The 27,984-nt window shown below is 48.8% G+C and overlaps 1 protein-coding gene across 2 annotated transcripts; it reads right to left on the bottom strand.

Annotated features, from left to right (window-relative positions):
- Positions 1-451: 451 nt before the first annotated feature.
- On the bottom strand, positions 452-16,859 carry atp2a1 (ATPase sarcoplasmic/endoplasmic reticulum Ca2+ transporting 1). 2 transcript variants are annotated; one of them, XM_028814734.2, is made up of 24 exons: positions 16,567-16,859; positions 15,977-15,994; positions 15,809-15,891; positions 12,670-12,774; positions 12,440-12,578; positions 11,796-11,876; positions 11,615-11,700; positions 10,610-10,907; positions 10,349-10,515; positions 10,177-10,265; positions 9,988-10,090; positions 9,761-9,892; positions 9,552-9,677; positions 8,367-8,585; positions 8,172-8,283; positions 7,869-8,092; positions 7,436-7,656; positions 7,146-7,348; positions 6,981-7,066; positions 6,735-6,868; positions 3,346-3,463; positions 2,378-2,495; positions 2,171-2,212; positions 452-594 (listed from the first exon to the last, which is right to left on the bottom strand). In XM_028814734.2, the coding sequence occupies exons 1-23, from the start codon at positions 16,682-16,684 to the stop codon at positions 2,208-2,210; spliced, it is 2,985 nt and encodes a 994-aa protein (XP_028670567.1). In that variant the 5' UTR covers positions 16,685-16,859; the 3' UTR covers positions 452-594; positions 2,171-2,207. The 2 variants fall into 2 exon arrangements, with proteins under 2 accessions (XP_028670567.1, XP_028670566.1); XM_028814733.2 differs by lacking the exon at positions 2,171-2,212.
- Positions 16,860-27,984: the final 11,125 nt, after the last annotated feature.

Below are 27,984 nucleotides of genomic sequence, written 5' to 3'. Positions count from 1 at the left end.
GCCCCCTCTTGTACCCGCCATCGGTAACCCCACTTAAAGACGCTACACAAGGATGAGCCTGAGTCACTGCCATTGAGTCTCAGATTTTTCATTTTAATTAAATAAATAGTTTGAACTCCCACCTTAGACCCACCCACTTTGACCATCTCTTAAATATTATTTGTAAATCCAGTAAAAACAGCTGAGGATGAGGAAGGAAAGGGAGGGGGCAAATAGACACACACACACACACACACATACTCACACACACACACACAGAGGAGAGACAGAAGGAGCGCAGCACCGCCATTGGCTGCATTTTCAGGCCCCTGCACTTTACTGGTCCCAGTGAGTTCCTGTCCACACCAGCAAGTTCAGCAGGTAGTCTGAAAACACTCGGCTTGTGATGACCCCCCACCCTGTGAACAGAGTGCATTGCAGCGGAAGCGAGGGAGAGAGAATCAGACTGATCGTTAGTAATAAAATCTCTCTTTAATACAATTAAGAAAACTCCTAGAATAAAATGTCCTTCTTCTTCTTCTTCTTCTCATCTTCTTCTGTGCTGCTGTTGTCTTCTTCATTTCCATTTGTTTGTTATGAATTTGTCATCTTTCTCTGTGGAAGAACAAAAATCAGTAAATGACAGAAAGTGAGCTGCTTAGCCATCACTCCTTTATGCTACCAGGTCTTGATGCGTGAAGAAATCCAAAGCGGTGTCTGTGCCGTTAACATTATATATATATTATATATTATATTATATTTGCAGGTGGAGATCCACAAAGGGAGAAGAAAATGAATCACGTATCATAAAGTAGTTTTTATTCCTGAGCTTCTCTTCCATTATATTATATATAATATGATCGAGACGTGACCTGAACATTCACGTACCGATCCATGCGATGTGACATTGTGACGTGGCTAAGGCTAAACATGGATCCCTACTTGTGTTTTTAACTAACGCTTCATTCCATATGTTTTAGAAGCTGAGCTCCTTTTCTAAATATGGATCATCACAGAAAAGAGTTATGACATTATAGGTCTTAGCATTTCCTGCCATGATTTCCATTTCCTTCATTTTGAGAAAAATTTGTATTCACAATAAGGGGCCAGGAGTGGTGGTGTGGCATCGTGACTCCCTATGACTGAAGTATTTTTGAATATCTGTGTAATTGTATGTACCTGTGACACTCTCGCCCTTTAATGCGTCACGTGATGCTCAAAACAGTGATGTCATCAAGCCACACCAAAGACTGTTTAAACTTGGATAGAATACAGCCAATCAGAATCGAGTCATAATTCAGTGCCACATACAAAACCAAGCAGCCATTACCCAATCTCAAACTTCAGATATCATGTGGGTTTAGGTGTTTAAACCAAAATCTGATCTGTGCCAAACATGGAAAAATCAGAATTGGGTCACTTCAGACTGGTATTTAGTGATGACTGAAAAATGTTTTGAAAATAATGTTAAAATGTTGTCTTTAATGTGATTTTACAATTGCAAAATTCAAAACTCCCTAAAAAAGCTTTTTTAGGTTGGAAAGAAAAGAATTTTGCTCCCTAAGAGTTTTGGCAACTTTTTACACCCGTTGTGGACTTGCAGATTTCCCAGAAAAAAGGATCCAGATGAAAATCAAAAGTGGCTGTGTGTGTCTGTAAGCACCTAGGGGTTGGTGAGAGAAGGAGGAATGGACTTGGCACCCTGACAGCCACCCTCCAACATTGCTGTCCCAATCCTCCACAGCTCCCTCCATTCGCCACCAGCACTCTCATCTGCACCAAGTGAAGCTCCAAGTTTGGCTGCTGGCTCATTATTAGTGTTAGTGTAAAGATGGCTCCTGTGGGGTCTAAGCCTGACATTTACCTCTACTCCTCAGTGACTATGTTGGCAGTCTTTCTCTAGTGAGCCTCAGTCCTTCAAGGCCCGCGGGCAGCCAGGAAAGAAGCTGCAGACAAACGGAGAAGAAAGTGGTGCAGACCACCCATGAACATACTTTAGCCTTCGGATTCAAAGAGCCCACCTCTCCTAGATTGCTCTTGTCATCTGGCTCAGCTCTCCCTTTACCTCATATTAAGCTATTTGTTCCTCAGAGTGACTCTTTTTTTATTGTCTCTGGCCACTGTGCCAACGCACAGTGCAGGAGCAGGAAGGTCAGGATGCATGCAAGAGAAGAGGAAGGATGAGGATTACCTTTAAGACAGGAGCAGGGAAGGAAGAGGGAGCGGGTTTATGCTGTAATGGAAGGAAAGGAGAGGTTAGTGGGAGAGTCGGTCAGAGGAAGGAGGTCAGTAGTTGAGGACCAGCCATTCTTGACATCTAGGTGTGCTGCCCATCATTCGTGCAGCAGAAGTCTCTCCTATAATGAGTCCTGAACCGGAGGCAGAGGGGCTGCATTACCTTCCAGATAGGTGCGGGCCACAAACTTGAGCAGTTCATCCAGAAGGATGACTGGGAAGGAGATTTTAAGGACCACCAGCCATTGGGTGACGGTCAGATGTGTCAGTTTGAAGATCATCTGTGAACAGAAAGTAAGAGACGGTCATTATCAGACTCAAAGGTCCAACAAGGCTCAAGTCACCATATCCAAGACTAGAGTACTAAATACATCTAAACACCTGGCACTTGTGTGGACTGCAGGTGACATTGGCACATCAGAGGGACTGGCCTGAGGATGGTGGGAGTTATGTGACAAAGAGTGATGGAGATGGAATGGGGGACAGATGGTGAGAAGAAGTGAAAAGGAGCCTGGAAGGCATTAAACAATATGGGTGATGAATGGACATGGACCAGGTGATCAAAGAGAGAAAATGTAACTGTGGGTGGTAGGGTGTCACGTAACTGGGCCTGGCTGGACTTAAAGTGTAATGCGTAAGGAGTTGGAGTTGGAGGAATACTGGATGAGAGAAGATGAAGATGAAGTTTGTAAAGTGTTAAACGAATTACTGTGGGTAGGGAATGATGAGTGGACTTGGACCAGCTGGCCAAATGGCAGTAATGTGGCTGGCAGGTCCTAGGATGCTATGTAGAGTAGAGCTGGGACTCTGGAGGCATGAATATTTGGATGAGCTGACTGTTCCTGGGCAGACTGGAACTGAGGTGTTTAAAGGGTTTGAATTGGAGGAATAGTAGATGAAAGATGCAGGATAGGAGCAAGGAGTCTGGGAGTCTGTAGATATGGGGAGAGTACCTCGACCATGTGACCAAAGAGAGAGGGAATGTGATAGGGTGTCAGGTAGAGTGGGACTGGGACCTCTGAAAGTGTGAAGAGATGGAGGAGGTGACTGGGCCAGGAGCAGAAGAAATCCATACTTAGATGCTGGGAAATATTTTGTGTCAGACAGGATTAACTAGGAGACACTCCTTACAGGTAGAGGGTCCACGTAGATGATCAGGAAGTGCAGAGACATGGACAGGCAGATGGCACCCAGCAGCCAGCAGTTGGACCAGGGTGGCATTCTGACCAGGGACTGGTTCTCAGACAAGCTGTATATGAGAAAGGGAAAGAGAAAGAGTGATGAGTGATGGAGATCAGCAATGGACTCCATGAAGCGTTGGATCTGGATGAGTCCTGACTTGGGTTCTAGGGGGATATCAGGGACTCCCTCAAAGTTCAGGCCTCTGAGCTCCTGTTTGGATGATGAATTCAGGCGTACGAGTGTTACAGTACAGAATTTAGAGTATATAGAAGAATTAGTGATTATTGTGTAAACTTTACCAAAGTGAATCCACCAAAACCCTCACTTATTAAAAGTAAGGTGAAAATAAAAAAGGAACATCCTGGTTATATGGAGAGACCGATGGCTGTGAGATAATGAAATAAATGTAAAAGCCAACTTTAAATCGTGCAGGACCGTAAAATATCCAAAAAATGAATCAAAAGCAGTAAGAAACCTGGCAGGTCTCCTCAGAGAACATTACAAAATTACCAAAGAAAAGACACCGCGACAGCTGAAAAGAAGTTAGAAACGTCAGAAGACATATGGTGTCTAAAATGGAAGAGTCGTCCTAAAAGTCTGCGAGAGGCTGACAGTCTAGGAGAAGGTGAAGCACATTAACGATTAGCAACACGAGGGTGGAAATAAAATATACAGAAAGGCAAAGAGCAGATGATCCAAATTCATAATTATCCTGCAGTTTTTATCTTTGGGGAAAGGAACAAAGACGCCTGTGCCAACAGCAAATATTAAAGATGGGGTAAGAAAATCAAACTGCAATGACCAAAGCGACATAGGAGAAGAAAGATGTAAGATGAATAGCCCTGGACTGCCTACCCCTAAGACAGCACAAAAATGTTACCAAATGATTTACCCGTAATGTCTATTTTTTAAGAAGTGACTTGCAATGCAGCAATGCCTTGTCCAGGTCTGTTTCCTGCCTTGCACCTATCGACTGCCAGGATAGGCTCGAGTCCTCCACAGCCCTGAATTGGATTAAGTGGGCTTCGACTAGGACTACATGACCAGGAACTTCCTGGACACAAGAAGCGACTAAACATTCAGTTACATAGAAAAGGAAGCTCAGGTGACCACTGTGCAAGTTAAAGTGCACCATGGGTAAAGAAGCAGGAGCAACTCTAGAAGACAAGATGGAGACCCAGGTAAACTAATGCTATTGTCAACAGAGAGTCGTCGTGGCTTTGGACAAGGAAGTCGAGCTTCACTAACATGTTAAGAGTTCTATGAGTGTCTCAGTCCAAGAATTCGCTGTGTGGTATCACAGCTTACCCTGCTAAAGATGTCATGCCATCAGCTACATGGCCAGGGACAAATTCAATTGAAGCAATAATTTCCCAGTCTGCTAGATAGTTGATGTTTCCAGAGGTTTCTGTGAATTGTAGTCTTTGGCAGAGTCTCTGTAGGAACAAAGGTGAACCAAAGGATCTCCATCTTCTCATTCAGTGAGCTTGGAGTTGGGAGTGGAGCAGAGACAAGGACTCGCCTGATGAGGAGAAGGAGGAGGAGAATGGTACCAATACGTGGGTAGATACCCTGGGTGAGTATTGGTTGGCCCAGAGAGGCATAGGCAATGCTATTTATTTTTAATTTGATTGTACTGCTTATGCAGGGTGAGAGCAATTTTGAGAGGTAAAAGAATCAGAAGATGGTACAGACGTTCAGAATTCAACCAACACTGGTAACTGTAAAGGCTATAATTAAGTGAACAAATCTCATGATCAGGAAACACCCCTGAGAAATAGAACGCCAAGAAGGTACACATAACCAGGGCCAAATCATAAAACATAATTTGTAGTCCTCCATCCAGCCATCCATCCATTCATTCTCTGTCATTTACCAAGGTCAGGGTCACGGGGGCAGCAGTCGGAGTAAAGATGTCCCCACCACCTCTCTCAGTTACTCCAAAGGGATACTGAGGTGTTCCCAGGCCAGCCTAAGAGATATGATCTCTCCAGTTTGACCTGGGTCTTCCCAGAGATCTAGTCCTGCTTGAACATGCCATAGATCCATGTGCAAGAGGCGTCAATGAAACATCCTGATCAGATGTCTGACCACCTCAACTGGCTCCTTTCAATGTGGAGGAGCAGTGGTTCTACTTTGAGTTCCTCCCAAATGTCTGCACTCCTCACCCTATCTCTCAGGCTGAACCCAAACACATGCCACTTGTATCCACAACCTGGACCTTTTGGTCACTACCCAAAGCTCATGACCCTGGTGAGGTTTGGAACGTCCATCGAGCAGGAAATCAAGAGCTCTCTGTTCACCACAACTGACCGGTACAACGTCTACATGACTGCGGATGCTGCTCCAATGCATCTGCTTCCTTCTTCCTTCATTCGTCAACAAGAGCAGCAGCTCATTCCCAACCTTGAGAGGGCATTCCAACCTTTTCCGGCTTAGGTCAAAATACAGAAAACGGAGTCATAACCCGAAAACTCAAGAGTTTACAGATGGGACTGACGCTAGAGTTTAGTCGTTTGAGAATCCAAACGTGGACAACCAAGAAGTGTGTGACACTGACTTTTATAATGTTGCATAATAACATCACATATTGCACACACGTGGTCAACCTGCCTAGCAACAGCATAGCAACCATCAGCAAAACAATCCCAAAAAGGCGGTGCCCATAAGGAAAACAAGACAGAGCCATTGGAGACCAAAGTTAATTTTTAACAACTTTAAAAACACACAGGAACAAAAAAAGAACAGCACTACTGGATTGCTTGGCCTCCAAAAGAACAGAAAATATAGTCAAATATTTTTAGAGGCTAAGGAATGGTGGGAAAACATGAAAACCATAAACCATATCATGGTATTGATACCGCAAGTACTCCTTAGCTTCACCCTGTTTTATATATTTTGTGAACTTCCTTTCCTAACCCTTACTGTATCTGGACTGTGTTGGTGTGTTTCTGTGTACACGGTCTTCTTCAGAGCACCCCACATAGCTTAGTAGGCTTTGCTAAACACCTCAAGATGGACAAGATGAGCTACTCTTACAGCAGCAAACGACACCAATTGTCCATCATGACTCACAGCCTCTTTAATTTAAAGGTCTTGTCCACTGTCTCCTCCACATTGGCTGCATCAAAATAGGGCCATGAAGTCCTTGTTGTCAAACTGAGAAGTCATATTCCATGTAGAGATATAGACATCCCTGTTGTGTGAGGAGACAGTCGCACGTGGATGGTCACTTCACTGCCTGCCCTGTTCAGTCCTCCCTGGATTGCACTGTGATGTTTGTCACTCACTTTAATCAAGATGAGCCCCGCACAACATTCACTTTACTTTGAGCTCACCTGTTGAGGGCATTGCACATCTCAATGGTGACCAGCACAGACAATGCCATGGTCATGGGGGCGGGTGACTCAAAGACTTCGCATTCCAAGCCCTCAAAGTCTGCGTTCTCCTCTGTGCACTGCATGAAATGGGACTGTAGAGAGAGACACAAGTGTCAGGTAGAAGACCCCACAGAGTTACAACATACACGTTGGACTTGAATACACCATAAAAAACACACTTGGGGGTCACCAGGATTGTCTTACCAGCTGGTAGTAGGTGACATGAGGGCCATCATCTGCATACATGAACCACCAGGCTGCTGCTCCAACGGTAGCTGCACCGACGTACCCTGTGAGGCAGGACAGAAAACTGTAAGAAATGGGCACCAGTGACCAAGTGAGGAGGCCTGGAAATGCTATGGTTCTCACCTCCAATGGCCATGTATCTGAAGAAGAGCCAGCCGCTAATGAGGGGCTCCTTGGGGCTGCGGGGTTGCTTGCCCATGATGTCCAGGTCAGGGGGATTGAAGCCCAGGGCGGTGGCTGGCAGTCCATCTGTGACCAAGTTGACCCACAGCAGCTGCACAGGGATCAAAGCCTCAGGCAGGCCAAGGGCAGCAGTGAGGAAGATACTGAGGAAGAGAAGAGCGACTAGTGAAGAGTGAGTTCAGCTACTCGGAGTCTGAAGAGGCCGGGACGGACACGAGAAATTGCCTTACCAGACCACCTCACCCACGTTAGAGGAGATGAGGTAACGGATGAACTGCTTCATGTTGTTGTAGATGGCACGGCCCTCCTCTACGGCAGCCACAATGGAGGAGAAGTTGTCATCAGCCAGGACCATCTCAGAGGCTGACTTGGCGACAGCTGTGCCAGAGCCCATGGCAATGCCAATCTCAGCCTTCTTCAGTGCAGGGGCATCATTGACACCATCACCAGTCTGTTGGAGCAGAAGGTCAAAATGGTGTCAGGTCCATAAGATCAACCAGAAAATACCACAAAAAAAGGAAATTTAAGGGCTTAAGGAACGTCTTTATAACCCAGGGGTCTTTGAAAGGACCCCAAATGTGATTGACAAAGAAGCAACCCATATTGACACTGTCCCCAGAACGTGACCAGAGACCCCTGCACCCCTGTGTGCCAAGATCTTACCATGGCAGTGATCTCATCGAAGGACTGCAGGAACTCCACAATCTTTGACTTGTGGGATGGCTCCACTCTGGCGTAGCAGCAGGCCACACGGCAGGCCTCTCTCTGCTCAGCGGGTGGCAGATCATCAAACTCACGGCCAGTGAAGGCTCGGCCAGTCACTTCCTCATCCTCACCAAAGATGCCAATACGGCGGCAGATGGCCACAGCAGTTCCTTTGTTATCACCTGCAAGGAGACAAAGACTTTGTCAGGTGTGGCTGAGGTTGTCCTTTTGGGATCCTTGTGGTCTTTGGAGACAGCTGACCTGTAATCATGATGACACGAATTCCAGCCTTGCGGCAGAGGTCAATTGAGCCAGTGACTTCCTTGCGGGGTGGATCCAGCATGCCGACGCAGCCCACAAAGGTCAAGTCACACTGCGGAGAGAGCGGGGAGACTCAGTGGACAGGCTGCAGAGGGAACAGGGATGTCACGAGCGGACACCGGACGATGACCTCACCTCATACTCTGCAAACTTGGTGGAGTCCTCCAAGTTCATCTCTTCTTTCTTCAGTGGGGTATCACGTGTGGCCAGGGCCAAGCACCTCAAGGTGTCACGGCCTGTACCCCATTCCTTGATGACTGTCATGATCTTTTCCTTGACTGGAGGAGTGAGGGGAACACGGGTGGTGCCAACACGAACATAGGCGCAACGGTCAATTACTCCTTCTGGGGCACCCTAAGAGTCAAAAGAGAACTATAACTGCCCTGAAGATGAACAGAAGTATTATCTCAGCGCTATATAGCGCCTATCATTGGGAGTCTTGAGGCAGGAGAGGAGGCAAGCAGACACTTGAGACACCTGGAAGCCCACAGCACCAGCAAGCCCAAATCAAATGGACCACATGACAGCTCAGCCAAGCTCAGTGGGAGTATCAGTTTCTGGTCTCATGGGGCACCTTAAAGCCACCCAAAGGCTCCTGGGCCAATGCTAAAGCAAAATGGGAGTCACAGATCTGAAGAGCTTCTGGATGAACTCATAGGGCACCCAGAGGGAGGATCACAGGGAGAGAAGTACAGGAATGAAGTTAACCTTCCTGAAGGCCAAGGGGAGAATCGTAGAGAGCACAATCAAAGTGAGCACAATGCCTTCAGTGCCCTGAAGAGCCAGAGGGACTTCATGTGACAACTTCTGAATCTTTATGTAAGGGCCATGTGTCAAACTCTAGAGCTTATAAGGGAGCAGCAAATTTGAGTGCACTGAGTTCAGCTCCCTGAGGAGCCAGAGGGACATGAGGTGTCCTTGGTGGCACCAGATATGAGTGCAGTATGCTACTCCAGTGGAGGGCACAGCACGTGTGAGAGCAGAGTGCCGCACTCTGGAGTTTATAGGGGAGGATCAGACGGAGAGAAGCACAGGAAGGAATGGTGTGAACCTTGATGGAGGATCACATGGAGCTCACCTAATAAACGTGCAGTGAGCTCATCTCACTAAAGAGCCAGCAAGATGTGCAGCACTCCAAGAGGAGCACTTGGGATCGATGAAGGACGTACCACAAATAAGCCCAGTGTGACATAAGGGAGGATCACAGGGAGCAGCTACTGAATATGCACCATAAGATGGTATCACGTGTATGTGTCTGAACTGATAGGAATTTGAGGGCGCAGATGTCACCTGAGACTGGCGCGGACCTTAGGCACTTACTTTGACAAACATCTTGTTGCCCACAGCAGCACGGGACGCCTTTGCAGGGGAGCAGAAGACGGACATTGACTTCCTGTCCCTGGAGAATTCCAGAGTGAACTCCTTCTTCATGAGCTGCTTGATGACCTGTAATGGAGGAGCAGCGGTCAGTGTGACCGGCCAGTAGTGTCCTTCTCAGTCAGAGGACTGTGTCAGATGGTCAGACTCACCGAGGTACAAGCATTGGCACGCTCCACTTTGGACAGGCCACGGACTTCAGTGTTGAAGACGTTCATCTTTTCCACCAGGCAGCACAGGGCAGTTTCAGTGGCCTCACCGACCTTCTCATAGACACCTTTAGCCTGGTAAAAGAGAGAAAGTGGAGAGCAGTTTAGAGGTCAGTGAGACAAGCATGCAGGGGGCTGAGCAGGCCAGGGTGGACAGAAACGAGCCTCACCTCGTTGTAATCCAGGGAAGAGTCATTGCAGAGTGCGCAAATGGTGGCCAGCTCCACCAGTCCATCATACTGACCGCACTTGACTTGCTTGTCATTCTTCGTTCTGAAGAGAAAAGCCAAGGATTTAAAGAGTCGGGCCATTGGCCAGACAGTTGAGTGGCTAGTTAAGGTGACCTGATGGATACTTACACTTCACCCTCGGGGGCGTACTTGGAGCCAGAGATGTTGAAGTCATTGAGGACGCAGGTGTCACCATCCACTTTGTCAACGATGAACATCTGTAGGTGACATCGAGAGGGGTGAGCGGGCAGGGGGCTACACCACAAGTAGTTCAGCTGTTAACCATCAGACCATGACCTACCTTGCACACGGACATCTGGTTGGTGGTCAGTGTGCCAGTCTTATCTGAGCAGATGACTGAGGTGCAGCCCAGGGTCTCCACGGAGGGCAGACTCCTGACAATGGCATTCTTCTTGGCCATTCTGCGTGTGCCTAAAGCCAAGCAGGTGGTAATGACAGCTGGCAGACCTGCCGAGGGAAGAGAGATGTGGTCAGCAGTGTGCCTTGAGTGGACAGATACAGTAGGTCAGCGGACACTCCTATAAGGACTGAACATTCGGACCTTCAGGAATGGCGGCCACAGCCAAGGCCACAGCGATCTTGAAGTAGTAGACGGCGCCTCGGATCCAGGAGCCACCGTGCACGGGGTCATTGAAGTGACCGATGTTGATGAGCCACACAGCCACACAGATGAGGGAGATGACCTTGGACAGCTGCTCGCCAAACTCATCCAGTTTCTGCTGCAGAGGCGTTTTCTCTTGCTCTGTGGCAGCCATCTGGTCGCGGATCTTACCAATCTCAGTGCTGACACCGGTGGAGACCACCACACCCACTGCCTTGCCAGCTGCAATGTTGGTGCCCTGGGAAAAAAGAAGAAGAGGACAATGTGGGCAATGGCATGAAAAAGAGAGAGGACGAGGACACAAAGGCATGAAAGAGCAGGAGTGCTAGTGTGATGGACAGAGGAGTGGACACACATTGGAGATTACAGGAGTCAAGGCCCATCGGAGAGAGAGACAGACAGGAGTGGACACACAAAACAGTAGCAGAGAAGGACAGCGACATGCAGAAGGTGGACAGATGAGAGGTCACATGCTTGACAGACCCATCCAAGTAGGACTGAGGCAGGAGAGCAAAATGGAGGGAATAAACAGAAGTAAGACAGACAGAGAGGTGGGCATAAACACAGACAGGACAGGAGTGGACACATGTTTGAGATCACAGGACAGGAGGACCATTCAAAAAGGCCTGAGTCAGAGGGAAAGACACAGAAGGATGGAGCTGAAATGGAGTTGAAAATGAGCAGCGAGAGCTGGACACATGGACACAAAAGGGTCAGAGTCCTGAGTGGATATTCAGGCAGGGAGGACAGAAGAGTTGACAACCATTTGAGATTACGGCACTGAGGACCCATCCAAGTAGGCCTGAGACAGAGACAGACAAGATGGGACACACCAGAGAGCAACAGAGAAGGACAAATGAAGTGGACAACCAGCAGTAAGACAGCATAGCACTAAGGCACAGCTGGCCGCACGCGCACATGACAGACACAAGGTGGCTCACTCACTGAGAACAGCATGTTCTTCTTGTCCTGGTTGACAGCCCTGGTGTCGGGAACGACGTCAGTGTGCTTGATAACAGAGACGGACTCTCCTGTGGGAGTGAAGTGGTGCCATTGAGTTGGAGGGGGGGGGTTCAGTTACCTGTGGGGGGGCTGAGGTTTGGTTTTGATGTTCACGGTCACTCACCTGTCAGGATGGACTGGTCAACACGCAGGGTGGTGGAGCGGATGGATGTCAGACGGATGTCTGCAGGGACCTTGTCACCAACTGTGTGGACGGAGAGTGAATTTGGTCAATCAGCTGGACTGTGCAGTGACATACCCCCAACCCCCCCACCACCCAGTGCATCTCCTGGCCCACACTTAAACTCTTGGCCTGGCAGTCATCGCTGGACTAACGGCCTCCTGCCAAGTCTCAGCAGCGTGACTTGTTTTTCTCTGTGGGGATGAGCAGGGGGCTGCAGATGGTGTTTTCATTAGCCCCCCACCTCTACTCCCCCTCACCTCTCTGATTCGAATCTGGCACCAGGGAGCTGCAAGACGTGGAAACAGCAGCTCAGCACATTCCTGCCCAGAGCGCCAGCAGCTCCTTACAAGGACATTCCAGACAGCACCTGTCCTCGGGCCTGCCAGCCAAAAGCAGACCGTGGTGGTACTGGGTGGGGGGTGGGGGGGGTGGTATGGGTTGGTCTTGAGACTTACAGCATGGCAAAGTAAAAAGCAGAGTCACACTCAGTGAGGCCCAACAGGTCAGTAATGCCCGTCTGACTCCAGTTGAGGACACTTGGAGGACCCCACATACAGACCTCCCAGGACATCACAGTCACTCACCGGCCACCTCCACAATGTCTCCAGGCACGATCTCCCTGGCCTTGATTCTCTGGACGCTCTTCCTGTCAGTCCTGTACACTTTGCCCATCTCAGGCTCGTACTCCTTCAGGGCCTCAATGGCGCTCTCAGCATTCCTTTCCTGTGGACACACGAGACAGGTGGCCATAAGAGAGAGACCTGCTGTGAAGGGACATCAGAGTGGGCAGACCACTGGGGAAAAGGCCATTTACCTGCCAGACACCAACGACGGCATTGGCGATAAGAATGAGCAGGATGACAAAGGGCTCCACAAAGGCAGTGATGGTCTCCTCTCCTTCTTCAAACCAGGCCAGGACCTGCAGGTGGGGTAAAGTGGACAAAACTGAGTGACCAAACTAAACTGACCGTGTTTGGCTCAAGTGGTTTACTGGCCCCTTCTAGAATAAGCAGAATAAGTGGCCCACTTCTAGATGGCTGGGCATCTCTGATTACCTGGTCTACCTACGATAGGCCAATCCTACAATGGGGCGTTCTTATTCTGACTGACTTGTGGCAAATGAATTCATGAATGTCAAGCTTATCAGAGAGGAAGTTAAATAAATACATAAATAATATTATAATAATATAAATAAAATGCATCATTATTATTATTAGGGGAACTTTACATTAGCAGTAAATCTCAAAGTTCAACATAAAAAGATTAAACAAAGGTGAGACAAGATAAAAACAGAATAAATATTACACAGAAGAGGGTATGAAGATAGAATGGCCACCCAGTGAGTCATAGTGGAAGGCTAATTGAATTCTGGGTTATATAGCGCCTTGCTGTGAGGACAAGTCAAAGGAGATTGACACTTTAATGACTTCCTTGTGAAGTCCCATATGCAGCTAATGATGGACATAATGGCACCTGAGGGAGAGAGAAGAGCAACTGAAGTGAGCCCAGCATTTGAGCACCAGGCATGGACTGAAGGTCTCAGACTAAGAGGAGATGAGCACAGTGGGCTTAAATCATGGAGGACGTAGGCAGGGTGGGTGTTTCTCAATAACAGGGGGATGCAGATGGACCCCTGTGAAGAGTAAAGAATGTCTACCCTTCATCCAGAGGGCCAAGGAACAAGTGACTGTTGAGCGTGGAAGAGAGCGGCACTCTGGGCAGCTTCAAATTGAGACTGGCATTAGGTGAGCAATGAGCCGATCAACGACTAAAAGGCGTGAAAACTGTTACTCTGCGCTTGGTTTATGGAGACGGGCTTTGATGTGAAAGGCACTATATAAAAGTGAGCCGCTGGCCAGTCTCCTGTGATATCAGACTATGCACAACCCCTGAGGCTGGGGACTTTACTACTGACCCTCTATAAACCCCCTGATGTCCTCGTTGGCCATCTTCCTGACCCCTTCGCTCTGTAGCACCCCATCTTTGTCCTGATGCCCTGACCTTTTTGTCTTTGTGTGGCTCTTGCGTGGCTGTATTGTGACGACTGGTCTTTACCCCGATGTCTGCTGTCCACCTCATGCCATTGATGTCTGCTGTCCACCTCGTGCTGTTGTCATTGATTTGCACTTCTGCAGATTTTGTCACAGCCTCGAGGTTTGTCTCTGAGTTCTCTGTGACATTTTGTTCCTGACGCATTTCTTTTAATCAGGCAATTCTATGACCCTGAGGTCTCGTTCACTTTCAAAAGCCACTAGAGTTAAGACTTGCTGTGAAGGAGCTATATAAACTAAAGATTCAGGTCAAGGCGTCCAATAGAGAACTATTTAGGGGGATCTGTGGATTAGTGACCGGACCTGACAGGACAAGCTTGATGTGTTTATATGCTAAGGAAGCCACTGAGCTTGGCACACTGAGGTCCGACTGCCCAGGCAGCAGAGCCGGTCATTCTGTATGCTGACCCTAACCCTAACCCTAACCCTGTGCTCTGTGCATTTGACAGCAATGGCCCAGGAGTTGTGCTCTCCCTGTACTCCTCCCGCCAGGTTCACTCACTTCAAGGATGTTTAATGTGCCTGACACAACCTTCAGGGTGGCCAAGGCACACCGAATATTCTGGAAACTGCAGTCTGACACAAAGAAGGCCGCCCAGTCAACTGCAAGCCAGCAGTTCAATGGCACTTGAAAGACCTGTGATAACGCAACAACTTTCTACCCTCACCCTCACCCTCACCTCAGGGGTCCCCCTCTATTGCAGACCCCTACTTTAACTCTAAATTCAAGTCCAGACTCCTAACCTTCACCTTAATTTTGATGCCTCCCCCAGTCCAGGTGCCTATGTTAACCTTAACTTTAGTGCCCTGCATCCTGGTCCCCTTCTCTTAAGGCTATCATCGGTGTCGCCCATTCCTCCCAGTCCAGGTCCTTACCATAAAGCTAACTTCAGTGCCCCCTCCCCCCCACTCCAATCTGGGCACCTACTTTAGCCCTAAATTTTGTGCCCACTCTTTCCTGTTTCCCTTATCTTAACCCTAACTTCATTGTCCCCCGGTCCAGACCCCTACCTGAAACCTAGCCTTAGTGCCCCCCCCCCCCCACATTGTGGATGCCTACTTTAACTATAGCTTCAGTGCCTCCTGTCCAGATTCCCACTTTAATCCTATAGCAATATCCCCTACCCTAAACCTAACCCAAACCAAGATTTCTAATTCAAATTTAATGCCAGCCTGCCCACCTCTATAGAACTGTCAGGAGCGGGCAGCTCAGGAGTCTCCCTTTCTCTGCACTTTCATTTTTTGTCTGATGCCCACGAGTCCACTTTGTCCAAAGCCCTGACAATCAATCCAAGTGCCTGAGACCCGGACAGCAGATAGGGGGTGCGGGGGGGGGCAGACTCATTTAAACACCCCAGATTTAGCACAAGGCCAGGTGGCTCAGGACATGTGAGGTGGCTCAGCAATCAGAGGCTCGTCTTGCCTGCTGCCACTCTGCCTGTGCCCATCGGGCAGCTATTTCAACTCGAGCTCCTTGACCTTGCCTCCTAATCTCCCCCACCCCCCCCCCCCCCACGCCCCCCCCTCCCAGATTAGGTTACGCCGCCTCTCAGGTTCAGTTTGCCATCCAGAAATAAACGATTGTGCAAGCCCCATGTCCATGTTTGGGCAAACACCCAGTCAGTGTGGACAGTGAGTGGCACACCTGACCCCACAGCAAGTGCAGGGGCCTGCAAACCCTGGGAAAGCATCTCAGAATTTGAGAGCCCCGACCAGCCATCCCAGCAGAGTGACCACATTGGCAGACTGGATTGTCGTGTCCAGAGTCCCTAAAGAAAGGCACACCTTGCTGAGGACTAACCAGCGTATTGAAGTAAAAAGACCAGCAGGTGCAGAATTGGCCCAAGGCCCCAAGCCAGACCAGTGCCCAGCATAAACCCCCAGTCACTCAGAAACACTTACAAAGGAGATGCAGGCAGCCAGTAGCAGGATTCGCACCAGCAGATCCTCAAACTGCTCCACCACCAGCTCCCATAGCGTTTTTCCTGAAACAGAAAGAAGGACGTAGTGATGGACCAGACTGACCACCTCTCAGGTAGTTCAGCCTGTTCAACTGAAGGCCTTACTTACCCTCCTCGGCTGGGAGTTCTGCCAGTGACCAGGTCCACCCCAGGAAGAAGTGACAAGAGCCGCATGGGAACAGAAAAGAAGAGAATTGATTAGTGACCAAGTCTGACGTTCATTCAGCACAAGGCACCCTAACTTGTGAAAATATTTACTACTGGTCATTCGAGGTGCCCGGCCACTGACCCTAATGGCAACCAACAGCCAACCCTTCATGAGGAGCACCAAGTAAGCCAACAGACAAGTGGCCCGATGGGCACAAACGACACAGTTCAGAGGTCAATCACTTGGCCATCAGCCAGAGAAAGCCAACGCCTGCTGGCACATCGACAAATGGTCAGCCTCCTGCTGCATGGACTAACCGGTCAGACATATTGATCTTCTTCTGCGTACTCCTACATAGCAGCTTGGACACCAGCGACCCACTAAACAATCACATTCTTGGAGCAAATCATATGGATGACCCTGGACTACAGGCTGGTCATTCCAAGTCCTAGCTGCTGGGCATTCTGCACACTTGGGCTGCTGCCAGGCACTACAGACAAACCCAGCATGTGGACAAATCTAAGCAGTCCAGGAATGACCACCGCACTCACCGTTGGGGCCATACTTAGCGAAGTTCTTCTTGACCTGCTCCGGTGACAGTCCGGTGGTCTCATTCGCACCGAAGTAGGCGAGGCACTCCTCGGTGGTCTTGGTATGTCCGTTCTCCATGGCAGCGGAGGCTCGGAGAACTCAGAAGAGAAGCAGCTCGGCGTTCACCAGCGTCTGTCCGTCCGTCAGTCTGTCTGTCTACTGGTCAGTGTGAAGTCAGCAGCGCATGACAGTGAGAAGCACACAACGCCGCCTCTCTGCCCCTGCAAACTGGAAGCCAGGAGTGCGGCAACCAGTGCAGCCAATCCTATTTATATAGGGGTGGACAGGCTCGCCACCCCATTGGCCTGTGCCCCCCGTGACCTCATGCATCTCATTAGCACTTAAAAGGCACTTTGGGATTGGAAGTGCCGAGTCAGGGAAAGCGCGTGCGGCTTGAGTGAAGGAGCAATGTGTTGTGAGGGGAGGGGCGGCCGGCCAGGCACAACTTGGGCCTGTCACTCAGTGGGCTTCCACTGGCCAGCAACTGGGACTACAGCGAAAAGGCAGGGGCACTGCTGGGGGAGCCGTGGTAAGAAGCTCTGGAACGAAGGAGCTGCCAGGGATCAGAGAAAGAAGGAGTGGGCACTCTGGGCACAGATGACTGGCCCTCCACATCCAAGACGGGCTTAAGGAGCCCACAAAGAGTGTAGGGATAGTTAACTGGGGGCACTATGCCAGGGAGAGACAACAGTGAGTGGAGGGGTATGGCATGGCACTACCATTAAACAAGGGAACCGCCATGGTGGTGAGAAGCTATGGGTACAAGGTGCTGCCAGAGAGCACAGAGAAATAGTAGGTACTGGGGGCACAGATAAGTGGGACTTCATCCCATCTACATCCAAGAGTAAGAGTGTGGGGACAGCATGCCAGTGAGAAACACTAACAACTGAGGGGCTGTGGCCTAGCCCTGCCAGTAAAGAAGGGCATTGCCAGATAAGTCACAAAGTAGAAGAGCAGCTTCCCATAACTTGCCAGATAAGTGAGAAGCATGCCCAGCACTGACAGAGAAGTATGTAGTAAGGAAATTGAGCAGATATGACAATAGCGCCAGCCACGCACAGCTGGGAAGGACGTCAAGTGCAGTAAACATGGCACCTCCACAAAGAACAGAGCAACATGTAAGTGGCCAAGGTGCAATGTCAGGACAGCAGAAGTAGGATAACAATACTGCCGGCCTGATATGTATCAGGAATCCCAGCGTGCCAGTCCCTCCCTTGGAAGTCAAAGGAGGAAACGGCTGGGAAAGACATAGGCAGTGCCATGGGAATGTCAGTCTGAGATGGGCAGCATGCCCTGTGCTGCAGCCTAAGTGAGCTAATAGAGAAAAAGCAGCAATTTAGGACATGCCACGGTGCCCTGCTCATGTCACCCCCTGTCCCACATCACCTGCATGACAGCTGGCACATGGCAGCCAACTTTGCGACATGGGGTAGCCCAGAGCCTGCTGGTCACACTGCCATCTGGAAGGTGAGGGCCTGTCAGGGTTCAGCCCTCCCCCACCCACCACTCAGATTGACTGGGACAAGTGACAAGCAGCTGTGCCCTCACTGACCTATGACCTCACGCACACTTGGATAAGAAACCGAAGGCTTTTAAAGGTGGCACTGAGTGCGAGGCACTATATGACCTTTTTCATTTGCTGCTAAGAAAATGAGAGCCTTGAAAGATGGCACAGTGTGCATGGCATTAGATTCCCTAAATGCAGGTTTCCAAGGAAGCTAGATGCCAGTTAAACCTTCATGAAGGCTCAGCCCTGACTCCCGCATCCCGTCAGCAGGCTGGCACCAGACACTCATTTGTGTGACCAGGTGGTGGCGCTTGTGCCCCAGAGGCTTCCAAATCCCATGAGCTCCTGGCACTGCTCCTGCACTCGTTTATCTTCAAACCACTAAAGCTGTCAGCAGCTCAGTAGACAGACTGGGAAGAAACCAGTGTGGGACGCTGCCAGGAAGAGACGTCTGCACAATCAGAGGGTGAAGATGCAGTAGTGGACTGCAGTTGAGAGAGGATGGTGGACCTTAACTGGCCAGCATGGGGCAGCAGCAGGTCAAGCTGTCAGAGCCTCTGGATGTGGTTACTCTGAGTGGAGGAATAAGAAGATGAAGGGCATTGGACATTTGGCCAGTTGCTGGTCGACTCGCTCATGGGCACGCAGAGTGGCAGCATCACAGTCCAGTACAACACCCACTGGGCCACATTAAGCCCACTGCGAGGGCTCACCTAATGGTGGTCACCCACATTCAATGCAGATCTACATGACTGCAGCTGCGAGGCGTCCACTCCCCGAGTGCCTGGTCACTTTGTTGTGGACGGATGTTCCTAGCAGAGCACGTGGAATGAAATCTGAGCCGAGCTGGAGATTGAGTTAAATGTCACCGTCTCCTCGGCAGGATTGATGTGACAAGCTGAGGACTCGCACAGCGGCTGACCCTAAAGGTAAAGGGTCGAGGAATAGGACAGCAGCTGACTGTGATGGACAAAGTGTTCTTCTAAAATTAGAGGAGGAGAGAAGGACCCTGAAGACTCAGGCTTAGCAGTGTGTGAAAACTCGGCCTCTGGGGTCAAGCCTGTGGGCACACGAGGATGGCACTGAGGTTGGGCAGACTTGTAGGTGTTGACACAGGCAGGCAGGCTGGTACCCTCACTTGGGATGGACAGAGTGTCCCAGATGCTCAGGCGCCAACACATTCTTATGCATGTGACATGACACACACACACGAGGTCACTCAGTCCCACTGCTGACCAAGCCTGCCTAGGGCCACTCCACCTGACCCACGCCATCAGACGCTGGGCCTGCAGTTGTCCCACTGGGGCACCGCAGGGTCCCTCCACACTCGTCCTGTCCTACAATGAGGTGGCCTGCCAGCTGACTCCATACCAGGAGGCTAAATTTAGTTCCCTGCCTCTCATCAGCTGTCTCCTTCTGCCGCCCTCCCTGATCTGGTGGCCCATTGGGTGCTACGCAGACTCAGTGGCACTATTCGTGAACGCTTTTGTGCCCGCTGGCAGCTGGACAGCAGGTGCCCAACTGGAAGCCAGTTAATCTCTATCAGAGGTCACTTTCCAGCTGGTAGAGAGTGACAATTCCACATTCCTGAACCCAAAGAAAACACCAATGAGTTGCTGAGGCTGGCAGCAGGGGAAATCCGTGGGTGGCATCTAAGAAGATGCCACTCACGATGCAACTTCTGAGCTTGCTGTGGTGCTGGGGCTCTTTGCCATGGCACTTTAACCTGCTTGAAGGACACAGCAGGACAGTTTTAGTGAAGGAGGCCCTTCAGGCTGACCGCTTGTATCTGTTAAAGGATATCAAGTTTAGATCTGGAGCTAAACAGGGCATCGCTCTAGCACGCTGGCTGGCACCCTAGAACACTCTACTCACGTCAGCCTACTCATTGTCACTTGATGTTTGCCTTGGCACTGTGAGTGACAGCCCATCACTGTCCATGTCACTCTCGACACCCTCCTGAGGCACTCACAGTTTCTCTGTAATGAAACTGCTGCCCACCACTCTGTGCCCTCCAGCTGGAACAATTGATACCAGTAGGGTAACATCTGCGTGACTCAATATGCCTCTTGCACAATGGGTGTGAGTGTGAAGCCCTTCCTGTTACTCTTGAGCCGTTGGCACCCCTGTAGTACTCTCTGTGAACAGCTGGCACAATACCTGTAACTCTAGAGTGTCTACTGTTCTAGAACAGATCTGATTACTCTCCAGCTCTTGAGACCCAAATCCCTGGTGCTGCTCTCTTAAGCAGCCTGCACCATCTGCTGTTCCTGAACCCCTGAAGCCACTCGAGTCCACCACTGTGCTACGCATGATGCCAGTCTGTGACACCACTCTGGTACAGTTGCCGTTCTAGAATTTGTGACTCTTGTTACGCACTCCATGCCACTCTCACATTCTGGAGCATTTGGGCCAGTGGCAGGCCATTCTACTACTCTAGAACCCCGGACATTGTTCTAGCACTTTCTCTGTAACTTTGAGATACCTGATGCCAGTAAGTACCACTCGTGTGCCAACGGGGCTCAGTACTTGGACCGCCACTTTGGGATCCCCAGAGATTCTTATTTGAGCACAAATGGAGCTTTGCCAGTGGTGTCCTTTAATTACAGCATTTGTGTCTGTGAGTTAAAGGAGTGGATGGATGTCTCTGACTACAGAAACTCTGAAACGGGGGGATGAGAAGACCACGGCACATTGTGCCACTTTGTAACCCAGCTGGTCTAAACATCAGCTTGACTGAAGACGTTGTCTCTGAAACCATTGGCAGTACGGCCTTTAAAACACACACTGCAGCCCAAAATTATTGAAATATTATGACAGTTTCAAAATATGAAGGCCACCGAGAAGCAAATTCCTGCTTATCTCAAGTAGGAAGTGTCACTCAGGGGCTTTTCAATTCACTTCCATTTATTTTTGTGTAGTGCTCTTCACTGAGTGCCGGTGCAGGGTGCTGTGACAGGTTCTCTGATACAATAATAAAGTATAAACAACGGAGGAGAGGAAAGTAAAAACTGCAAAGAGCAGCATCAATGGGGAAAGAAAGAAACCTCTGGAGGGTCCACAGTCAGCTAGAAGAGAGAAAGTCAAAGATCTAGCCAGCAGCCTGGAGACCCCAGCCAGCTAGCCGCCCACTAAGTGAGCCACTTTCCACTTATTCAAGATGCCCTTACTGGGAGTGGAGAGTCCAAGCACACAACCCGTGTCCTTGAGCCGATGCACTGGCCGCCCTCCAGTTAAGCTTAGCACTGGTTTCCAAATCCTCCTTCTTTCACATAAAGCTTGAAATGGCCGAGGCCCTGCTTATCTGACTGAGTGAGTACAAACATCTGAAGATGCTGGCCTGCTAACGCATTTCATAAAACAACGGTGGAGCTCGAGGAGCCCATAGCTGCGGCGTGACACAATGTCTGAAGCTGCTTGTTGTAATGTTCAGAATTCCTTCATTCCTTAACATTTCTTGCATTTATCAGTTATGTAGATCTGGGTGTCCATTATGTTTAGCATTGTTATGATGACATCAGCATGCTGCTATTTTGTAATTGTTTTCTTGACTTGGCACTGCCATTGTGTGGTGCTAATGGCTTGGCAGCTGTCATCTTGTATGCGGCAATGTGGCCTTTCATCAGTCATGTGAGTGGTGTGAAGGCCAGGGGGCGCCAGTGAGCCCAAACCCCATACACAATCACCCAAGACAGATAAAGGGTGTTTTATTACAAACACAAGCGCAAACCAGTCGTCTCTTCTCCTCCAGTCGAGTGCTGCCTTCCTTCCTCCCAGCTCCGACTCATCTGGTCAAGGCAGTGTGGTCGTTTCTGGTGACAGGGCTTTTGCCCATTTGAAGTAGTTCTGGGTCATACAGAGGTTTCCAGTAACAGGGAGTGTAACTCCTTGCAGTGCCCTCTTGTGGCACCCATGGACCTCAGCATGCTCTACTGGTTGCCAACCGAGCACCGATATCCAGGGCCATTGCCTTCTAGTATCCTGGGGAGATAAACAGTCCTCAGCAACAGTCCTTCCATGCCCTTCCCTTTTATCCTGGACAGGAACGGTACTCCAAATATATCTGGCCGGGACACGTGTCCATCTGCCTGTCCAGGTAAGGAATCTTCCTTTCCTTCTGGAATGTCCATCCATCTATTTGAGGAGTCTTCTTCGGGTATGGCTTCTTTCTCTCTCTCTCTACCTGGTTGCTTGCCCATCCACTTAGGGCCTCCCGTCGGGGTAAGGAACCTTCTCCTCTCCTGGTCGGGATGCCCATCCTTCCTGTGTGGCACTTACAGTGGGTATGTGATGTCAATGTGATCTCCTTGGTGCTCCAGTTTCAGGGTTCTGTTCTATCTATGACGTTTTCCTCTCCTGTTAGTGTTAATGAAAATCCTGAGGTACTTCTGAGGCAAACTTAGTGTCAGGTCCTCATTTGCTCGTTTTTGTTCTTTTCTGTGATTTAAAGGCCTTGATGGTTGCTCTTTGGGTCTTCTCACTTTATTTGCCATTTTCCTGTCTCTGCCTGGTCCTTTTTAAGGACCTCGTCTCCTGTTCTGCCTGCTGCCACTCTTTGTTCTCCTAACTCGTTCCTCACACTCTTCATATTCCACATCCACTAACAGCCTGTCCACCATTGCCTTCTCCTACTGCTCCCATTTTCTTTTCTTTATTCATCTCACTGAGGCTGTTGGTGCCATGCTGCTTTAGCCAGCTTACTGTCTATGGACTGAGACATCACAGTGACTGGGCACCTCAGGATTCAGTGCCAGGCTTTCAAATGTCACAGTTGTGGAGCTCACAATGTGCCATGTGACATTGTTGAGTGTCTAGGTGCTCAGCTGGCCAAGGTTACCTGAACTGTCCATTTTTATGCTCTTACTGACTGTGGACCCCCTCAATGTGTATTTTTCCCTCACTGGTCAGTGTACTTTTTGCCACCCTAAGCTTCATTGTCACTTCCCAGAGTTGTTGTAACCCCAAGGACATGCTGCTGACACTTTATCAACAAGAGGCCCCAGCTTCTTTGCTCATTGGCCTTTTTATATGCTCAAATATGTCCAGCTTTTACTGTCAAGCCTTGTACTGCAATTCTTTTGTGTTTGCGGTGGTCCTCATTGAAGGGTGCGACATAAAGCCTGAGTGAACTAACCGGTGGCAGACTCCATCACACTGCACTCCAGCTTCCCCTTGTTGACTCAAGCCCTTCCTGTCCCTCTTGAACCCATGACACAGATTAGACATGTGACACCTGACTGGTCCCCTCTCTCTGCCCACTGAACGTCACTCCCTGTGACTCTTGGGCTGGCACGCTTCTCTTCTTGCCACTCTCGCACTTCCCTCTTCTGTAATCCACACACAGCTGCCCCCCGGATATTTTGGGAAGGTGACCTCCTCTCCAAGGGCTATCCCAGCTGGGGGGATGGGCTGCCTCCTGGAATAGCTGGCTTCCTCCATGAAGGACACCAACGCTGCTGCCCATCACTAAGTACAGTGCCTGGCAACTCTGTTTACTCTGCTTGTGTGTGTGTGTGTGTGTGTGTGTGACATGTGCCGAGAAGACCACATGGGTGACAGGATCACATAGCAGCCCCCAAGGCCCGGTCACACAATACAAGTCAGCAATGGGCACATAGCCATCCCAGTAGCCATGTCCATGGGTCCCAGCCTTCTGGAATTCGTCCTCTCAATGCCACGAAATTAGAACAAGAGCTGTGAAAACAGCAATTGGCTGTCAGTCAATCGTAATTTAATATAGCGCCAAGCGAGGACTGAGACAAAGTGCCGCACCAGGCGGTGAGACACATTAAAGAACAGGGTGGGGAAAGAAGCCATCTGCACAAGAAAACGTCCATACAAGGATGGTATGGTCAAAATGGGCAGAAGGTTAAGAATAAAAATGGGACTTGTGTCTGTAATAAAGACCACCGGTGACATTAAATGAACATTTGATACACGGCCTGCACGTGAACAAGCACAACGATGAATCCAGACAAGCAGTTTGATCAGACGTTAGTCAGGCGAGCCACTAATGGCACACCAGCGTGGTCTGCAGCCCCGTCACCTTCGAATCCCAGGCTGTCACTACCTGTCCTCCTCGGTCCTTGGGGGCTTCTCTGGGGGTCCTCAGATTGCCACTAAGACAACGACATGAACAGAACTTGTGAAAGACACCTTCACGGCAAACGTCTCCACCAAGGGGTTTGGTAAAAAGTAAAACACCTAAACAGATTTTATAAAATGGTTATGTGGGTAAATAAATAAATAAATACATTTTAAAAATGGATAAGCAAACCAATAAGTAAACAATGACAAAATGGAAGATGAGATGAAGCCTGCTGGCCTGAGGCTGTTCTGATGGCTCAGCTCAGGGTCCCACCAGATAACACAGGCGGCCATGGAGGTGAAGGCCATGGAGGTGACATGCAGGAGCCACTGAGCGATCGTGTGGATGCTATGGACTGACATTGGAGAGTTTAGAGAGGAAGAGAGGAAAATTCAAACATCATAAAAATAAACCTGTTAGGGCTGCAGAGCCGAAAGCAACATTCAACATAAAAATGAGCAGACAATTCATTCATAAACAGTCGGTGATCCATCGCAGTGTGAACACACACACACACACACACACACACACACACACACACACACACACACACACACACACACACACACACTTGGGCCCGTTTAGCTTCGCCTGTACATGTAACTGGCATGTCTCTGGACATCTGACAGAAAGGCACACAAACACAGGGAGAACAGGCCAGCTACACACAGAAAGGCTCCTGGATGCCAGCCTGGTTTCCTTATTGTGAGGCAGCAGCACTGCCACTGCGCCAACCATGATAAATAATGATAAAATAAAATAGAGAAAGATGCTATATTGATAGATATAAACAGACAGTAAGAGAACTATGAAGAGCCATCTTAAATTAGGCAGACAGTAGTAATGACAGTATATTATTGTCACATGTACACATGACAGTGCAATTCTTAGAACTTGCCAGTCTAAATACCAGGCTTACATGGCCATTCTCTGGCACCAAGATAAACAAGAATGGCTTCCCCCAGGACCCTGGGTTTGGAAAATGGCTGGATAGACAGATAGAACTTTATTTGTCCCCAGGGGGAAATTTAGCTTTGTACAGGAGGAGGATGAGGAGGAGGTTGGGAGCATATACTGACAGCGTGATGCCACATCCACTGCATGTCAGACCACCTGGATTAGGACCCGAGTGCCGTGGGTGACACCTCAGCATCACCCTGGAACACTGTGTGTGTGTTTTTTACAGTGGCTGGAGTGCCAACCCTGACACCAACCCGCAGGACCTGCTTGAAGGTTAACATCAGACCCAGGAGGAAACAATGGAAGGTTAAGGGCCTTGCTAAGGTCACTTCTGGAGTTTACGGGTTTCAGACTGGCAACCTTCTGATTGCGAGCACAGATCCCTAGCCTAAGAGGCACCACTCCGCCCTGAAGGCCATTAAATAAAGAAAGAAATAAATAAGCAGACCCCCATGACCCTGTGTTAGGATATAGCGGGTTGGTCAATGACTGACTAACTGACCTATACTGTAGGTGCCAGAAAGGAAGGACAAGCATCCTGACCGGGATAAATGAAGGATTCATGCCTACCCAGGAGGCCATAATGGAAGAAGCAGGCAAACCAGCTCACTGGGAGCAGTTCATTCCCCCACAAAACATGTGGAAGCGCACCTCAAGGCTGGGCCAGTTTCAGGTACCCGCAGGGTGGCATAGGAAGTGGAGTCCGGAAACACAGCCCTTTCGGGGTCTTTGGGACCACTAGAGGGCACTGCTGTGGGAAATGCTCTTTTAGAGGATTGTGCACGGTGCATTTTGCTGGTGACTGTATGAAGAAGGCATTTCGTCAAATGAAAATTCTTGATTGGAACCTGGAAGTGTGTTGAGTATTGCTGTGTCTGTGATTTGGGGCTCAGTGGAGCCCCCTAGTGGCTATAATGTATATATACAGTGATCTGAACACACACTAGAATGACAGAAGGAAAGGAAAGCTTCCATCTTGGCAGTCCCAGTCCCAGTGAGGCACTATACAGGTGTATTGCTGTTGGAGTAATGGAGCCCCCATTGCGTTTCTTGACACATTTCTGCCTAATAATTTGTTGGCGCGTTGGTGTGTCAGAGCGTGGATGTGCAGCGTTGTTCATTGAGGCACTCAGTTTTGTCTTCATCCTCTCCTCCACTGCTACCTCCAGGGTGTCCCATAAGTGAGCCTGTCTATTCGGTGGGCCACCCTTGATGCAATGTTACTGGCCTAGCATACCACAGATTGTTTCAAATACAGAACTTCATTTACTTAATAAAAAGCAGAACACTCTTCAGCTGAGGTCCTCTTTGCTCATTGGAGAACAATGAAGTTCAAAAGCAAATTGGTGGAATGAGAATATGGACGAATGTTTGATGATTTTCCTGACTAATTCCTAATCTTCCATGCCTTTTCCCTCTCTCTCCTCTCTAAAGGCACATTGCTTCATTTCATTTACCCTTTTGGTGTTGCACAAGCCACTAACTTCTTATTCTTAGGACTTCACCCTCCACCTTCTCCATGTGCTCCCCGTGTTCTGTATTTCCTTTCTAGCTGCTTGCTCTTCACTCCCACCCTTCCTCCATAATTTCTAATATTCTCCTGTGGCTTTGTTCTCATTTTTTGGCACATTTTTTCCTGCAGCCTCATCCTTACAATGAGCCCCCAACCACTGGTAACAAAATGCCATCTTTTTAGGTTGTCTAAGGTTCTTCTGTGTGTTAAACACCAGGCCAGCTTTGGCACACCTTTAGTCGAGTTCTGTTCAGTCCATGTGTGCAAATAAAATGAAAAAGCAGCCAGTCGTTGTATCACAAAAAACAGCAGGGCAGGCATTTACAAACAATGGGGGACTCTGAAGAACAAATGTCAAATTTCTTATGTTCTAAAAACAAACTTAACTCCTAACTCAGGGTTGCATTGTTTGCCCATCAGACATATTAATAAACTACATACGGACAGGAATAATGCTTCTGATGCAGACATTTCTTGTGTTCATCTAACTGATCACTTTGTAATCTGTATCGTTTTAAAAATGCTAACACTAAGATAACTAAAAAGAAAAAATACTGGAAAATAAATATAGTTTTTAAATGAGGAGATAGGTTGCAGAGATGTGCAGGTAAGACCCACAAGACAAGGAAGAATCTAAGAATATAAATTGTACCTTATACAATACAATACAATACAATACAATTTATTTTTGTATAGCCCAAAATCACACGAGAAGTGCCGCAATGGGCTTTAACAGGCCCTGCCTGCCTCTTGACAGCCCCCCAGCCTCAACTCTCTCAGAAGACAAGAAAAAACTCCCAAAAAAACCTTGTAGGGAAAAATGGAAGAAACCTCCGGAAAGGCAGTTCAAAGAGAGAGACCCCTTACCAGGTAAGTTGGGCGTGCAGTGGGTGTCAAAAAGAAGGGGGTCAATACAATACAATACACAAAACAGAACAAATCCTCAATACAGTATAAAAATAAAAATTTTGGAAGTACGGAGTAGAATTTAACAGTAGATGATATCACATAAGAAGATTTGGATATATTTAGAGTCCTGGAGACCTCATCCATCAAGCGGCCGCCCCCATTTGGCCATTCCATGGCTGAAACAGCGCTGGGCCAGCCTGTCCGATACAATCATAAAGCCATTCCAACAAAATTAACAAACACCAACAAGAATTAGTAAGACAACATAGCAAGATGGCACGTTCTTCAAAGTGATTTACAATAACTACATCACAAAGTTTCAAAAAGACAAACTAAAGAACAACTATTTGTAAATTATGGAAGTGTATTAGGGCCAAAGTGAAGAAATAAAAAACTTTATG

Source organism: Erpetoichthys calabaricus, chromosome 12, assembly GCF_900747795.2.
Source record: "Erpetoichthys calabaricus chromosome 12, fErpCal1.3, whole genome shotgun sequence".
Lineage (NCBI taxonomy): Eukaryota > Metazoa > Chordata > Cladistia > Polypteriformes > Polypteridae > Erpetoichthys > Erpetoichthys calabaricus.
Note: the sequence above shows the minus strand (reverse complement) of the source record. Positions and strands in the feature narration are given on the sequence as shown.